A 15,042-nucleotide genomic window follows, 5' to 3' on the forward strand; every position below is an offset into this window, starting at 1 on the left:
TAAAAATGGAGTTGAAAGGCCTCGGGTGAAAACTTAAGAATTTCTTTCCCACAACACCAAGCATCAGAGCCAAACCTGGAATGAACAATGAAACAAAAGTTTCATTCAATAGATAATCAACCATTGTTTAGATAAATATACATGCCAAAAAACCTGTTAACCCTTAATATGCTAAGTCCGGCTAGTCCGGATTATTCCTGGATTTGGAGGAATCTTTGCGATGGCAACTTATAGAGTTTAGATAGATCTTTCCACAGGACTGTCCATCTTGAATGTTGACTGCATTTCGACAGAGCTAATCGAAAAAAAAAAACGTGATTAGTCTTTGGTGGCCAATATACCCGCACTTGATCATGGTCTCCTTTCCAAATGTACATTTTTACATGGAAATTTCATCAAAAACTTACTGCAGTATCAGAAAGTGCATTTCTAGCAAAGTTTAGAGAAATTTAGGACCGTAGAGCCAAGAAAATCGATTAACGGTTAAAAAAACGTGTTTTTTGGAGTAATTTCAGCATATTAAATCATACCAAGAGCAAAACGATGTAGTTGTTTCAAGGACAGCAGTCAGAGCTGAACTAAACTTGATAATGACCGTAAAACGCGTGGGAGAGTCGTGTAAGTTTGTCAACCCATTTGTCTTGCTTTCCAATATACGAGTGTGCTGCTACTGCAATGCCCGGTGACTCGACGATGATGCCTCCACCATATAGAAAATGTAACACCCACAAAAAAAGAGTAAAGGAATCGCTTCCCATTTGAACTAATTGGTTAAAATACCGACAGGGATCCATCAACACTGTCTCATATGTGACTGTGTTGTTTTACTTAACAGCGAATAACAAAATGTTATTTTTGCTAAAGTCTCTCCTCAGGTTGATGTATCTCCGAAAAACCAAACCGTTCCTGAAGGAAACTCGGCCAACTTAACGTGCAAAGCCAGAGGTGTCCCGAAGCCAACAACTGCCTGGAATTTTAATAACGGAGACCTCCCATCGAATGCTGTTGAAAACTATATTGACGAAGGATCATTCCTGCAGTTGTCAAACACAACAAAAGATATGGAAGGAACATACACGTGCACGGCAAAAAACAAAGTGAATGCAACAACTTCTGCTGCAACTCTTCGTGTTTTAGGTATGTACTTGAAATGAACAACAAACCAGTGTCAAAAATATAGTACAGGCAAAAACTGAATTGGAAATTGCTGCACAGTTTATTAGCACCAATAGAAGTTTTTTTAAATTTATTAACGAAAGCCAGACAGTTAACAGGACAAAAAAAACGTATCTACCTTTGAGGGATCCTATCAGACACTTGCTCATATTAACACTATTTGTTTGACTCTCTTAAGAAAAACCTACAGCGGAGATTATTCCAAACCCACATCCGACACTGATGGTAGGAGACGAACTCAAATTGACTTGCGAAGTCAATGCAGTGACAACGCACATCAAATGGTTGAAAAATGGAGTCTTGGTATCTCCAAGGGCACGTGTCAGTCCGCGAGTAGATGACAAAAGCATTCTTTCTATTGAAAAAGTCGTGGAAGATGACAGTGGTGAATATTCTTGTGAAGCAAGCAACGAAGCAGGGATTGTGACTCGCTCTTCCGTCGAAATCGAAGTCAGGGGTAAGATTAATTTTTATATAGCAGGCCATAATCAACTGTCTATTCTTTTGCAATGGAACCTGATTCATTTAAAGGTCGTGAAGTAAATTTCATTTTCCGGCTTATTCAACCTTTGATCTGTCTCATCTACGCTCAAAAAAACAAGCGCAAGAGCAATGTCTATTTTCTAAAACTTAACAGCTACATCCATTCAAAAAAAGAAGAAAAGATGAAAGGAAGAAATAAGACATGATTGGAAAACTAATTAAAAACATTGGTAGCCACACATAGGAATATTAAGATCCACAAAAAGTCGGCACACACAAGAAGCCAGGAGGAATAAACCAAGTTCGGCTCTAAAGCGACTGCGTGGGAGGCTAAAGAAGACGATTGCACGCATATTAGGCATCCTACTGATGAACGGTTACGGCAATTAGATATTTTCAGGAGCGTCATTACGTTCATGGTCTGTCCCCTTAGAATTGTTTTAAAAATAGAACTCAAATAAACTTTTAGAAGCGATTTCGTATCACTTCATTAATAAAATAAGCTTAGCCCAACCAAATTGAACGGTGCACCTGGCAATCTCTTCAGCCCCCCTCAGAAAAAATGCTGCAAGTAATTGTGCAAAATGAATAAAGATGCACATTAACAGCTCACGAAATGTGGCGATGAAAGTTGATGAGAAAATGACGAAATGATGATGAAAGCCGACTAGACAAGAAGAGCCAGCTTTAAACTAGTACCGAAGTAAAAGGCTTGAGAACAAACGTTGATCCCGAACGTTGATAAAGCATGATAAGAAAGAAACACACTAGATATAAAACATACCTACTTAGGAATGGTTACGACTGTGATGGCCATACCACGTACATCTAAAAAACAAATTGAGATGACGTATTAAATTATCCCTCGGCCGAGAGCATGGAGAAATGAAGTGTAACATAAATGAGTAGCAATCCGAGGAAAGGCCCGGTGATGCGATGTATGTATGGCGCCATATGACACTTCTAGCTTAAGTAAGCCGAAGAGAAAACCATTTTTTTACATAATTTAACTTTTAAACTTTTTAAATTGTTTAAATTGTGAATAGTTGAGTACTTACATGTAAGCAATGTTAATAAAAGAATAGAAAAAGAATGGTAATAAGATGAATACTAATGTATATTTGCAGCAGCTGGTGGGTCTCTGAAGTGGTATTACATTGTTGGACCTATATTGGCTGTTCTTCTTATTTTTTCTTCTGTTTCTGTTGGATGGTATTTATGCAAGAGCCCAAGGCCAGCAGGTGACACGAAAAATAATTAACATAAAGGTTGAAATTTAAGCCAGCGTTCTCAGTGAATGCCAATTACAATGAACAGGCTTCCAAATCCCCCGGGTACTTCCATATTTGGGCTATAGAGGTATGTGCCACTCAACAGGGTATGTTTTTTGCCTCTCTGACTCAAGAACAGCGCATAAAAATCATCCTTTTTCTCTGGAATAGGAGTATATTTTTTTTTCACGAAAACCTGATTAATTACGATCAAGTATAGCTGAAGTTAAGGTCGCGGGGGACACCTTTGGCTTATCATTATGCATTTATTTAAAGCGTATGCACGAAGTCCAACGACTGACATCGACAACTTAAGGCCCGGTAATACGGGCAACATTTTTGTTCAACTTGTCTCGCAACACTGTTGCATTGCAAGTTGAACGACACACATATACGGGGATGGTTTTGGTCGCAAATAGCGAAAAACTCGCTCGGCTCACCGGCTCGCCTCGCTCCTTTTTCGCTATTTGCGACCAAAACCATCCCCGTATATGTGTGTACCCTCACCCCTTATATGTGTGTGACTTGCTCACTTATCATTTTTGTGCAAAAATTTCTTGCGGCACGCAAAAATCGCGAGCGGTACGCAAAATCGCTATCTTACTTGGTGCGCTAGAAATAATTCCTATTGAACAAAAAAAATTTTATTAGTATATAGACAAAGATGGCTGCTGCAAGTTATTCGCAAGAAGTTTTGCAAGCACTCTTGAAGGAAATTCGTGAATTTGAAAAAAAACCACGAAGAAACGAAACGTTTTTATTGGTTCAATCCGATTTTAACCAATGGTTACGCGTGTGGAAAATGACCATACCAGACGGTGACCGTGCCAGCAAAGATCTTTTTGTCTTTCAAAAGAAAACAAAATCAAAGTTCGTTGATTTGGTAAATAATGAAATAAGAGATTTTAAAAGCATAAAAGTAAGTTTTGGGTTGCAAATAAAGTTTACAAAAGAAAATTTTGAGACTGGTGTAACACAAGAGAGGGAGCATTATTTTAAAGAAAAAGAACCGCACGTTTTTAACGAAAATAATAAACAACAGATAAAACAAGAGTTCGATAGATTTATTGAAAGAGCAAAGGGTCAAATTGAGGCTTGGTCAGAGCGCGGCTCTGGCTGGGTTATTGAAAGAATAATGGCTGCCTACGTGAATGTTGCACGTTATCAGCCATTGCGCGGAGGAACTTATTTGCCTTTGCCCCCAAATTTGGCAAAAAAGAAAGCAATAATTAATGTAAGAAACAGAGATAACGAATGTTTGAAGTGGGCTCTTAGAGCTGCTTTATTTCCTCCAAAAGATGGTAAGGACGCTCAAAGACCAAGCAAATACTCGCTTAACGACGGCATAAACTATAATGGCATCGATTTTCCAACACCAGTAAAACAGATTGACAAGCTTGAGGCACAAAACAAAACACTTGCAATAAATGTCTTTGGCTGGGAAAATGAAAATGATTGTGTGATTGTGCACAGAGTAAGCAAAAAAGAAAAAACAATTTCTCGTATAAACCTTATGTTAATTGAGTCAGAATCAATTCAGCACTACTGTTTTGTAAAAAGAGTAAGCGCTTTACTTTTTGATCAAACCAAAAAGTGTAATAAAAAACACTTTTGCATGATGTGTTTGACCGGTTTCACAAGAGCGGACTTGCTCGAGAACCACGAAAAATATTGCAATGGCATGAACGGCAGGCCGACAAGGATCGAAATGCCAGAAGAGGGGAAAAACACTCTTTCTTTCCAAAATCATCACAAACAGATGAAGGTACCATACGTAATATATGCGGACTTTGAGGCATTGATCAGAAAGATTGAAGGCCGCGAGCGTGGCCCAGAAAGCAAACAAAAAAGCTACACAGTAAAGACAGAAAAGCATGAGGCATGTGGTTTTGCTTACACAGTTGTAAGGAGTGATGGCAAACACAAACGGCCATTTGTTTACAGGGGTGAAAATGCTGTTGAAGTGTTTTTGAACTGTCTTCAAGTGGAAGAAAAAATAATAAAAAATGATTTGTCAACACCAAAACCACTTTTTATGACTCCAGAAGATTGGGTAAAATTTAAAAATGCAACTGATTGCCATATTTGTGAAAAAAGTTTGATAAAAGATTACTTTTTAGACTCTTTACCTGTGTGGGAAAGTGAAGAAGGTAGCGTATACACTTATGATGGGCAATGGCACAAAAAATGTTATTACAATGCAAAGAAAGAACTAGACAGTTCGATTCTCATTCAGAAAAGATTGATTCTGAAAAGATTGACAGAAGAGGAGCACAAAGAAGCTGCAGAAGAACAAGATGACTGCTTATGCTGTGGACAACCTTTACTTAGGCGAAACTTTAGAGATGCGGTGAAAGATCATTGCCACATAACAGGCAATTACCGCGGTACTGCTCACAACTCATGCAATCTAAAAATGAGGATAAAACCAATGACAGACCAAATACCAGTTGTATTTCACAACCTGAGGGGTTATGATGCGCACCATTTAATGCAAGCGATGTCAAAGCTTTCGCAAGAAACACAGAAAGAGGTAAAATGCGTAGCAAACAACATGGAGAAATACATTACATTTTCATTTGGTTGCCTTCGTTTTATTGACAGCCTAAACTTTCTTCAAGGAAGTCTTGATTCACTGGTAAATGCAACTCCAAAAGAGGCATTGAAAATAACAAAAGTTATATCACAAAGAAACAGCGAAAAAAATGAAGAATTTAAAACAAAATCACTAAAAGAAAAAATAAAAGAAATAGAACAAAATGCTGAACTTCTTTACAAAAAAGGCATTTTTCCTTACGAATACATGGACTCATGGGAAAGATTTAATGAGACAAGTTTGCCAGAAAAAGAAAAGTTTTATAGCAAGCTTAACGATGAACACATAACTGACGAAGAATACGAGCATGCAAATAGTGTGTGGAAAACTTTTGGATGCGAAACTCTTGGAGATTACCACAACCTTTATGTTAAAACGGATGTAACTCTTTTGGCGGATGTTTTTGAGAACTTTCGCAATATATGTAAAGAAAAGTATGAGCTCGATCCAGCACACTATTTTACTTCTCCTGGCCTTTCTTGGGACGCACTCTTGAAAAAGACAGGCGTACAGCTTGAGCTACTGACTGACCCCGAAATGCATCTTTTTGTAGAAAGGGGAATAAGAGGAGGCATTTCAATGGCTAGCAAGAGATACGCAGTGGCAAACAATCCTTACGTTGAGGGATACGACGACAAAAAACCAAAAAAATACATAATGTATCTTGACGCGAACAACCTTTATGGGTGGGCAATGAGCAAGCCACTTCCAAAAAGTGGTTTTAAATGGAAAAGAGTCATGCCGAGTGAAAAAGAAATAATGAAAAAAAAAGGAGAATGACAAAACAGGCTGGATATTGGAGGTTGACCTCGAATACCCAGCAGAACTCCATGAATGCCACAACAGCTATCCGTTGGCTCCAGAAAAAAAGAAAATTAACAGGGAAATGTATTCACCTTACCAAAAAAGGATAATAAATGAACTTGAACATGACCCACCTGACACTGAAAAGCTTGTGTTAACACTTGAGGACAAAAGTAATTATGTTGTTCATTATCGAAACTTGCAGTTTTATCTGAAACAAGGAATGAAACTAAAAAAAGTTCACAATGTTATTGAATTCGAACAAGAATGCTGGATGGAGTCATACATTAGGATGAACACAGAATTTAGAAAAATAGCTAAAAACTACTTTGAAAAGAACTTTTACAAGCTAATGAATAACTCGGTTTTTGGAAAAACAATGGAAAACCTGCGTAACCGTGTTGACATAAAAATAGTGCGAAGCAATGAAACAAACAAAATAAGAAAATTGGTTGCCAGTCCGTTGTACTCAAGACATGCATTGTTTTCAAACGACTTGGTCGGGATTGACATGCGCAAAAGCAAGCTTATTCTTAATAAGCCTGTCTACACAGGTATGACTATTCTTGACGTAAGCAAGATACTGATGTACGACTTCTTTTACAACCATCTGAAAAATGTATACGGCCCGCGCTGCGAGCTATTGTATACAGACACAGACAGCCTTTTGCTCGAGATCGAAACAAATGACATTTACGAAGACATGGAATGGAACAAAACTTTGTATGATACAAGCGACTACCCAAAAGAGTATCCACTCCACTCATACGAAAACAAAAAGGTATTGGGAAAAATGAAAGACGAATGCGCAGGAACCCCCATAGCAGAGTGTGTTTGTCTGAGACCGAAAATGTACTCGATAATTACAGAAGACGAAAAAAAAAATATAAAAAAAGCGAAGGGTGTAAAAAAGAGCGTTGTGGAAAAGCAAATAATCCACCAACAGTACAAAGAAACACTTTTTGAAAGAAAGCAGTTATGGCATGGAATGAACATACTTAGAAGCGAGGGTCATGAGATTTACGGAATGCATCTCAACAAGGTCTCGTTGTCGCCTTTTGACTCAAAGCGATGGATAGCGGATGATGGGATACATACAAATGCTTACGGGTATAAGTTAACATAAACAGAACGTTTATAGCTTTTCTGGTGGTAACTGTGTATTTTGAGGAATAACAAGCAATTCTTCACGCACGAAGCCGCGCTTGGGGCCATCGTGCAAGTAGTAAAGAACTGGCTGATTAGGTTTAGTAACAGACCTTTCAATGCTGTAGACTTTTAATGACCAAATCGGATCTGTAGCCCTTTTTACGCCGCCTTCCAGCTCGCCAGGTTGGTAGAGATAGCGCACATTAATGAGAGAGGGGATTTTTTTTTTCTTTCTTGCCAACAGGCCTTGTATATTTTGAGGATGGTTTGGACGAAACAGCTTTTTCTTTGATTGCTGCAGCAGGTTTTTTTCCAGTAAGACTGGTAACTTCGTTGTTCAGAGCGGTAACAACTTCGGGAAGCCTTTTTACCCACGCTGTCGACCGCTGGCCAGATGGCAGGTTCATCTCGACACCGTACTGATAACCAAACAGGCGCTCTGCCAGTGTTTGATTAAAACGTTCAACAATAGCTTGATCTCTGTGGATATTAACACGCCCGCGCCTAATATAGGTTTTGTTATTTTCCATTTCTTTGGTAACAGCTCCCATGAATTCGCGCCCGGGGTCAACTTGCAGCATCTGTGGCCATTTTAGTGCACTTCGCCTGTAAATTGTCTGAAAACCTTTTGCAACCTCAGTTGAATCTTTGGAGGTCAAAGGCTCGGCCTCTTTGTAACGGCTGGCAACGTCAACAACAGTCAGAGCGTATTTGTAAACTTTTCGCCCTCGCGGTAGTTTGTCGTGTGGCAGAAAAAGAAGGTCCGCCTGGTGGACCGCGTTAGGAGTAGAAACATCGAATTTTGGGCGAGGAACGTATCGTGGTGCCGGAAGGTAGATCTGCCAAAGGGCCTGCTTAACTAGCCACTTTTTTGCAGCATCTTCGGAAACCTTGGCGGCCTCGGCTAATTTTTTTATCGCTGCAATTCCCTTCCAGTAGCCCTGGGGGCTATAGTAGACTTTTGAGATCTTTGCATCCATGCGTGTATACAAGAAAAAAAGAAAAGTTTAAAGAAACCGAAAGGTAGCGTACCCAAGTGCAAGCGCGCCAGCGCCAACAAACATCAGTTCACCTTGTTTCTGCTGCTCGCTTGGCTGATAAAAATCAGAAAACTTTGGCTCTTTTGGAGGAATCATTTGCTTGTCAGGATGTGCCTGGTTGTAGAGTTTGAAAGCGTAGTCTGTGTTCGTGAAGTTTTGTTTGGCCTGCTCTTTTATTTCCGCGTTAGTTTGTATCCAGTCGAGGAGCTTTGTGCGGTCGCGAGAGTATTTCGCGTAAGCTGCCTGGTAAGCCTCGAGAGCTTTGTCGTGTCTTTCTTTTTCTTTCAAAGCTGCGTCATCTCCACCACCCAAAGCTCGAGCAAGGTAATTGCCGCCAATGAAAGCAGCAGCGTTCAAGATAGCACCGCCAGCCATAATCGCGATGCTTGCCATAGTAGAACTTTGTTATTATATTATGCGAATTTTTTTAATTGGTGGGGAGGATTTTCTGGTCCTCGAGATGCTGTTTAAGTGCAACGCTGCCAGCCATGACGGCTGTGAACTTTGCATAGTTCATAAAACTGCTGCTTGGGTCGGATGTAAAGTTTTCTTTTACAACTTTTTTGGCAACCCAGCCGATTCCGGCGGCGAGACCTGTAATGGTGGCGGCATCCATGAGTGTTTTCACGAGCTTGTTGTCGGACATGACAGTTCAGTATAAAATAAGAAAAAAATCTTTAATTGAAAATTTTTTAATCCATCGTCCGGATTCCTCTTTTTGGTTGTGGGATTTTCGATGGCAGCGGAGATATCGCACTTGGCAGCGCCGAAGCCTCTCTGACTGTGTTTTCAACTCTTGCACTCTCTGGTGTAACTTGAGAGTCATCACCTTTTACGCATTTTCCATTGAAAAATGCTTTGATGTCTTCGCGTTTGGCATAAGTTGTAACAATTGTAACGCCAATACCAAGCAAAGTGATCCATTGATCTGTGCTGAGACCGCTGGATTCTGGCGGAGCCTCGGTCAGAGCTGGTGCCACGGGCGGAGTTACACTGCGCTTAGCAGACGCAGATTTATTTTCATTTTCTTTTGCAATTATGGCAGCGGCCTCGATAGCAGCTTTTTTCTGTGCTTCACGAGCCTGTTTTGTTTTTTCAGCTACAAGCTTGCCAGCAGCTACTCGCTTTGGATTTTTGACAGGCTTCGTTGCAGGAGTTGTTGAAGTAACTTGGTTCTGTACTTCTTGAGCAATCGGAGTTTGTGATTCACCACGTTGTTCGAGCTCGGCCATTATATTTATGAAAAAAATAATATTTAAATAGAAATTTGCTCAGCAAGATTTTTTGCTAAGCAATTGCTAAGCATTGCTCAGTAATTCTTAAGCATTTTCTTAGCATTGTTCAGAAAAGTCTTCAGTATTGAGTGTGTCCGCATCTTTGGAAGTACCTTTGGTGTGTGTGTGAGCCGCAATCGGCGGCACATCGTTTAAATCAATGTGCTTTGTTGTAATAAGCGCAGCATTGGCAATGGCAAGAAATCGGCCGCATTTCAAAGCCAGACTGCCTGCCAAAGTGGACAGCTCTTTGCTGATGATGTAGTCGTTTTTGAGTTCCTTCTGATAATCTTTGACGTCCTTGATATTTACGGCCATACCAACGACTTTAGTTACAAGAAAAATAAAGCTGTCGATCAAGCTGTCGGTTGTTTTATTCCCAACGTATGCCTCATATCTCTTGAAGTACTTTTCAACTTCTTTATCTGTCAAGCGCTTCACCTGCTCGTATGTAAGCTGCACACCGATTGCTTCTTTGGCTTTTCCTGTTGAAACAAGGATTGCAAGCTGTTCACGCAAAGCAGGAATGTCAGGGCCCTGAATGGTTGCCATAGCGCTTTGTGTACTTTCTGGTTCAGCTCCTAGCAGTTCCATTACGGAAGCAAATTCTTGTTTACTTGCAGCGTGGTTCACGCTCTCGGAAGGGGAAGTTGCGAACGGGTCAGCCATTTATTACTCTAAAAAATATGTTCAATAAAAAAATTCTGTGCCGTAAGGGTGGCGATGAGAAATGACAAGATGCGAAAACTTATTTTTTTTCAGCCTTGAAATGTGTTCTTTGTAATCCTCATAGGCAAGTTCGCCAGCGTAATCCTCAAAGATTGCCTTCGTGGTCTTGGCAGAGGGGGTGTAAAAGAAAACGATTGCCGCTACATTTTCGCGGAATGAGGCTGTTATGCTTGTCATTTTTTGAGTTAACACCCACACGCTCAAACCTGCATGGCGAGCAGAAAAAGAAAGATTCACCAACTCACCAGTTCTTCCTTTCACATCTTTCGATGCAGCGCAGTCGTCGAGGATGATAAGCGTGTTCGTTCCTTCAAAAAGACATCTTATTTGCTTTAACAAAAATTCAACCTCGTGCTGCTCGCAAATGAAAACATAAAAGCGCGGATCATGCTCAGCGAATCGATAATAAGTCTTGTTGTGCGCGAACGTCGGGCAGATGAGCACGATATAGTCAAACTTGCCGCGGAAAGGGCCACAAAGCTGATTGACCACGTACCTTGTTTTTCCTGAGTTCGTTGGTCCAACAATGAGAGCGTTGAAGGGTATGTTGCCTGGGTCCATGCTTCGCTTTGCGAAAGCTATATCAATACTCAACTTTTAATAATTCTTTATTTACAATAGAAAATTGTGCATCAGCGATAGCGAAAATGTAGCATTTGACATTCCCTGATCCTGGGGCGGTTCTCTGTATCTCTAAATTTACACCATCATTTGTGTTCTCCAAAATGAGCCCGCTGCCGTGCATGTTGTTGTCGCTCATGGAGCGAAGGTCAATGAAAAGCCCAAACTTTTTTTCTGCATAAAACTTTTTGGCGTTATTAAAGATTTTTTGGTCTGCGTGTTTGCCAAAGAACCTGAGAACTTCCTCCCACATGTCTCTTCCTTCAACGCCCTGACTGTACACCTTATTTGGAACGCCGTTAATGCAGATTTTTACACTTGTTATGTCAGGGTTAAAGAAAGATTCCGGGTCTCTTTTGCCTGCGTTGTGGGGTTCAGCAAAAAGAAGTAGAAGACCCTTCAAGGAGCGCTTTGGGACGTTAATGCTTTCGTTTATGATCGTGTCAGTATCTTTTTTTACTGAGATTGTTTTGTAATTATGCAAATGCTCGTAAAAGAAAGTTTTGCCGTTAAGGTAAGTGCTTTCTACTTCTCTTGCAAGTTCTTTGTGATAAATAGCCTCGTATTCGAGTTGGATTTCAGTTAGCTCATACCCAAGGTTTGATGGATCTGTTCCTCTTACAACCACATTTGGACTGTTCAGTTTTATCTCGAAGACAAGCTCGTCTGCGAGTGCACGCGGATAAAACACACCATGGTCTCTCAAAATCTCGTGATCCAGCGGGATACGATACTTGCTTCCATAAACTTCTGCAAGCTTCTTTTCCGCGTCAACTCCTGAGGATTTTTTGTCACCAGCGTTTGAACGGATTTTGCATAAATCCTCGGACTGGATACCTTCAAGAAACATGTTGCTGCGCTTTTCTACCGGCAGAAAAAGGTCCTCGAAAAGTTTGTAGACGTCGTAAGCGTTTGTATCCTGCAGCGTTTCTCCAGCAAACCTGACAACCATCCTTGAGACAAGCGCCCGGGTGACGTTGTTTACGAGAAAGTTGTTGGCATGGCCGCTCACCGTCAAGTTGAACACAAGAGCCAGGGAGCCTGGCACGAGAACGACACCCTCTTCAAGCTTAGGCACAGCAACCCTCAGAATTTCTTCTGGAGACGCTTTATTCGGGTTAAATGTAATGCGATGCCGCACTCTTTCTGCCTTGATCGCGTTAGGTGTTTTCTCTTCGAACGTTGGTCTGTGTCTTTCGCTCACGACAGCCATTGTATATTTAAATTAAAAAATATATTTATTTAATATAACATGGCAGCAAGCGGTGGCTTTGGTGACACAGATCCTCTTTTGGAACATACAGACGACCGTAACGACCGTAATGACAACGATGACGGCGATACAACAGGCCCATTCCAACCTGGAGGGTCATCAACGCCAGGACCAAGCGAACACATACCAATGAGAACTACCACGATGAATAGGCCGCCTGAGCGCGTCTCACACACTGCAGAAACCTCTTTTATCGAGGGCCGTGGTAATCTGACAAGGGAATTTCAGATACAAGAGGCTCATAAAACGATCAAATACTATTTCCCAGAATATGATGAAAGCCTTGATTTGACTATAAATAATCGTGGCAAAATCGTTGCGAAAGGGCCTAAAGGTGGAGACATTGAGATTTTTAAAGCAGACGGAAAAACACTTCTTTCTGCTTTCATAAATAGATTTAAAACAAAACTTGGCTTGCCAAGAGAAGACTTCTTTCACCAACGGAACAAAGAAATAAAAGATTGGGAAAAATATATTTCCGATCAACAAAAAATTTCAAAAGATACCTCTAAAGACAGTTCAGAAAGAGCTTTGGCGGAGCGAAACATAAAAAAGGCAAAAGAAGACATACGGAAAATTAATAATCGAATAAATGATGTTAAAAACCAGAAACTCGAACAAGAAACAAGAATACCAGAAGCACCTACTTTACAAGAATTCCAACAACACGAAACAGAAAGGCAAGAAAGACAACAACAAATACAACTACAAATAGAGCAAGAAGAAGTTATTGCAAAAGACGAAAATAGGCCAGCTGCAGAAAGACAACAAGCTCGCGAAAGAGCTGATGCCTTGAATCAAGAAATTAATGAAATAGAAAATGAAAGAGAAGAAGAGATCGAAAGATTGTCTTTAACAGACAAATTTAGAGAAAAGGTAAAAGAGATTTTCAAAAAATATGGCTTCACAGTCACAGCTGTTTTGCTTGCAGTCGGGACCACTATTGGTGTTATTGTTCACTATCTTTCAAACGGTTTAAAAGATGTAGCAAATGGTGTTGCTAACGGTCTTCAGACACTTGGCAAAAAAATTGCAGGTATTCTGCCGGGCCTCCTTGGCGCGATTGTCAGTTTTGTGTTTCGAACGGCCGGCCAGGTGATTAGCTTTCTCGGCAAGAATGCTTGGCTTTTGATTGTCGGTGTTGCTATCTTTCTTATCGAGCGAGTTACAAAACGAAGCGGCTGACTGCAAACGCAAAAATAACAGCACCAGCAATAAGGTAGGCCCTGTTTCTTTCGTGCGCTGTATTTTCAGTGTCTGGCTTCTGCGTTTCGTCTGTTTTTGACACAGTACCCGCTGAAGGCGTATGTGACGCCGGCTCTTTTTTTGCAGCTTTGTGAATCGGGTTTGACGGATGACTTGTTGGTCTATTAACTTTTGATGGCCCCCGCTCATACTTGTTGCGCCAACTTTTTTTGTCGATTTATTAACATCATCATTCACTCCTACTTTCATTCCTCCTACCGCCTGCTTAAGCTGGTTGTTGTAACCAACAACGCTTTCTGTATTTATTACCATCCTGGCTGGCATAAGCCAGGCACCTGGACAGACGGCGAGGTTAAGCCGAACCTTGGCCTCATCAATGGCAAGTTGGTATCTTTGAACTGACTTTGCCAGATCAGGTTGCCTTATAGCGTCTTCAACCAACACGAGGAACTCACTTTGAGCCTCCTTTGCGCGGCCGCCTGTGCCAAGTATGCTACTTCGAACGTTGACCTGCGAACCCAGAATACAGTAGACAAAAGCCTCTATCGACTGGTTTACTCTCGACAAACCTGCCTGAGTCAGCCCTTCCGCGGCGTTAGGACAAAACCAGTCCGCCTGTGCATATGCAGCGTCGTCTGGCTCGATGTATTGAATCAAGTTACCTTTGCTTGCAGTTCCGCCTTCATCCGAAAATTTATCGTAATCGGGGTATTTTGCTCCAGAATTTTTTGGACCAATATTTGTGATCCAGATATAAACGTCACCAAGTCCGTGGTTTGCGCCTCTTGTGAAACGAAAATCGCTTGACGGGTCGACACCGAACTCAGCGCATATTCTTTTGTACGAAGCCACGTCGTACTTGTTGTCGAACTGGCTAAATGTTGGGTCGCCAGGCAAGGCGCTTACGCTCTGAATTCCACCCATCTGAAACAATATTCGCCTTACTGTAAAATAAACGTGAAAAAGGTAAAAATTACGCACAACCGGCGGCAAGATGAGAGCTGAGTGCTCTTCATCAAAAATTTCTCGACCGATCCCACTGCCTGTTGTCGCGCACCAGACCGCAAAGTTAAGTTGTTGAGGCCAGTAGCCCATATTAGGGCTAGCAAGCCACCTTTTTGACTCTTTTCCTGATGAATGCTTCAGTTTTGTTTTTTGAAAAATCTCTCTTAATTTCGTTGTGAAATATTGATCTGGTGTGACGTAGATGTTAATTTTGCTGTTAAATATTTTTTTCAAACTCGGTGCGGCTTCGTGAAATCCAACCGCGGGAATTGGCAAAGATGAGCCTTTTGCGCCGCTTGGTGACAGCTGTTGTGGAAAACCTCCAGCGCTTTGCACACCGAGTGCATTTTTCATATCTGTGCTCCAATATCTGCTGTCCGAGCCAAAAACATTTATCAAATGGCCTTGCCCTGCA

At 41.0% G+C, this 15,042-nt stretch overlaps 1 protein-coding gene across 1 annotated transcript in view; it reads left to right on the top strand.

Annotated features, from left to right (window-relative positions):
- Positions 1-6,306, top strand: part of LOC144667210 (matrix-remodeling-associated protein 5-like) — a 30,344-nt gene extending 24,038 nt beyond the window's left edge. Inside the window, exons 10-14 of the mRNA XM_078528615.1 lie at positions 865-1,137; positions 1,355-1,633; positions 2,787-2,900; positions 5,051-5,317; positions 5,780-6,306. Coding sequence (XP_078384741.1) covers positions 865-1,137; positions 1,355-1,633; positions 2,787-2,900; positions 5,051-5,317; positions 5,780-6,306 — 1,460 coding nt within the window. The remainder of the gene's footprint in view (positions 1-864; positions 1,138-1,354; positions 1,634-2,786; positions 2,901-5,050; positions 5,318-5,779) is intronic.
- The last annotated feature ends 8,736 nt before the right edge of the window (positions 6,307-15,042 follow it).

The sequence above is a fragment of the Oculina patagonica genome, chromosome 10 (assembly GCF_052425735.1).
Source record: "Oculina patagonica isolate OP01 chromosome 10, crgOcupat, whole genome shotgun sequence".
In the NCBI taxonomy this organism is placed as follows: Eukaryota; Metazoa; Cnidaria; class Anthozoa; order Scleractinia; family Oculinidae; genus Oculina; species Oculina patagonica.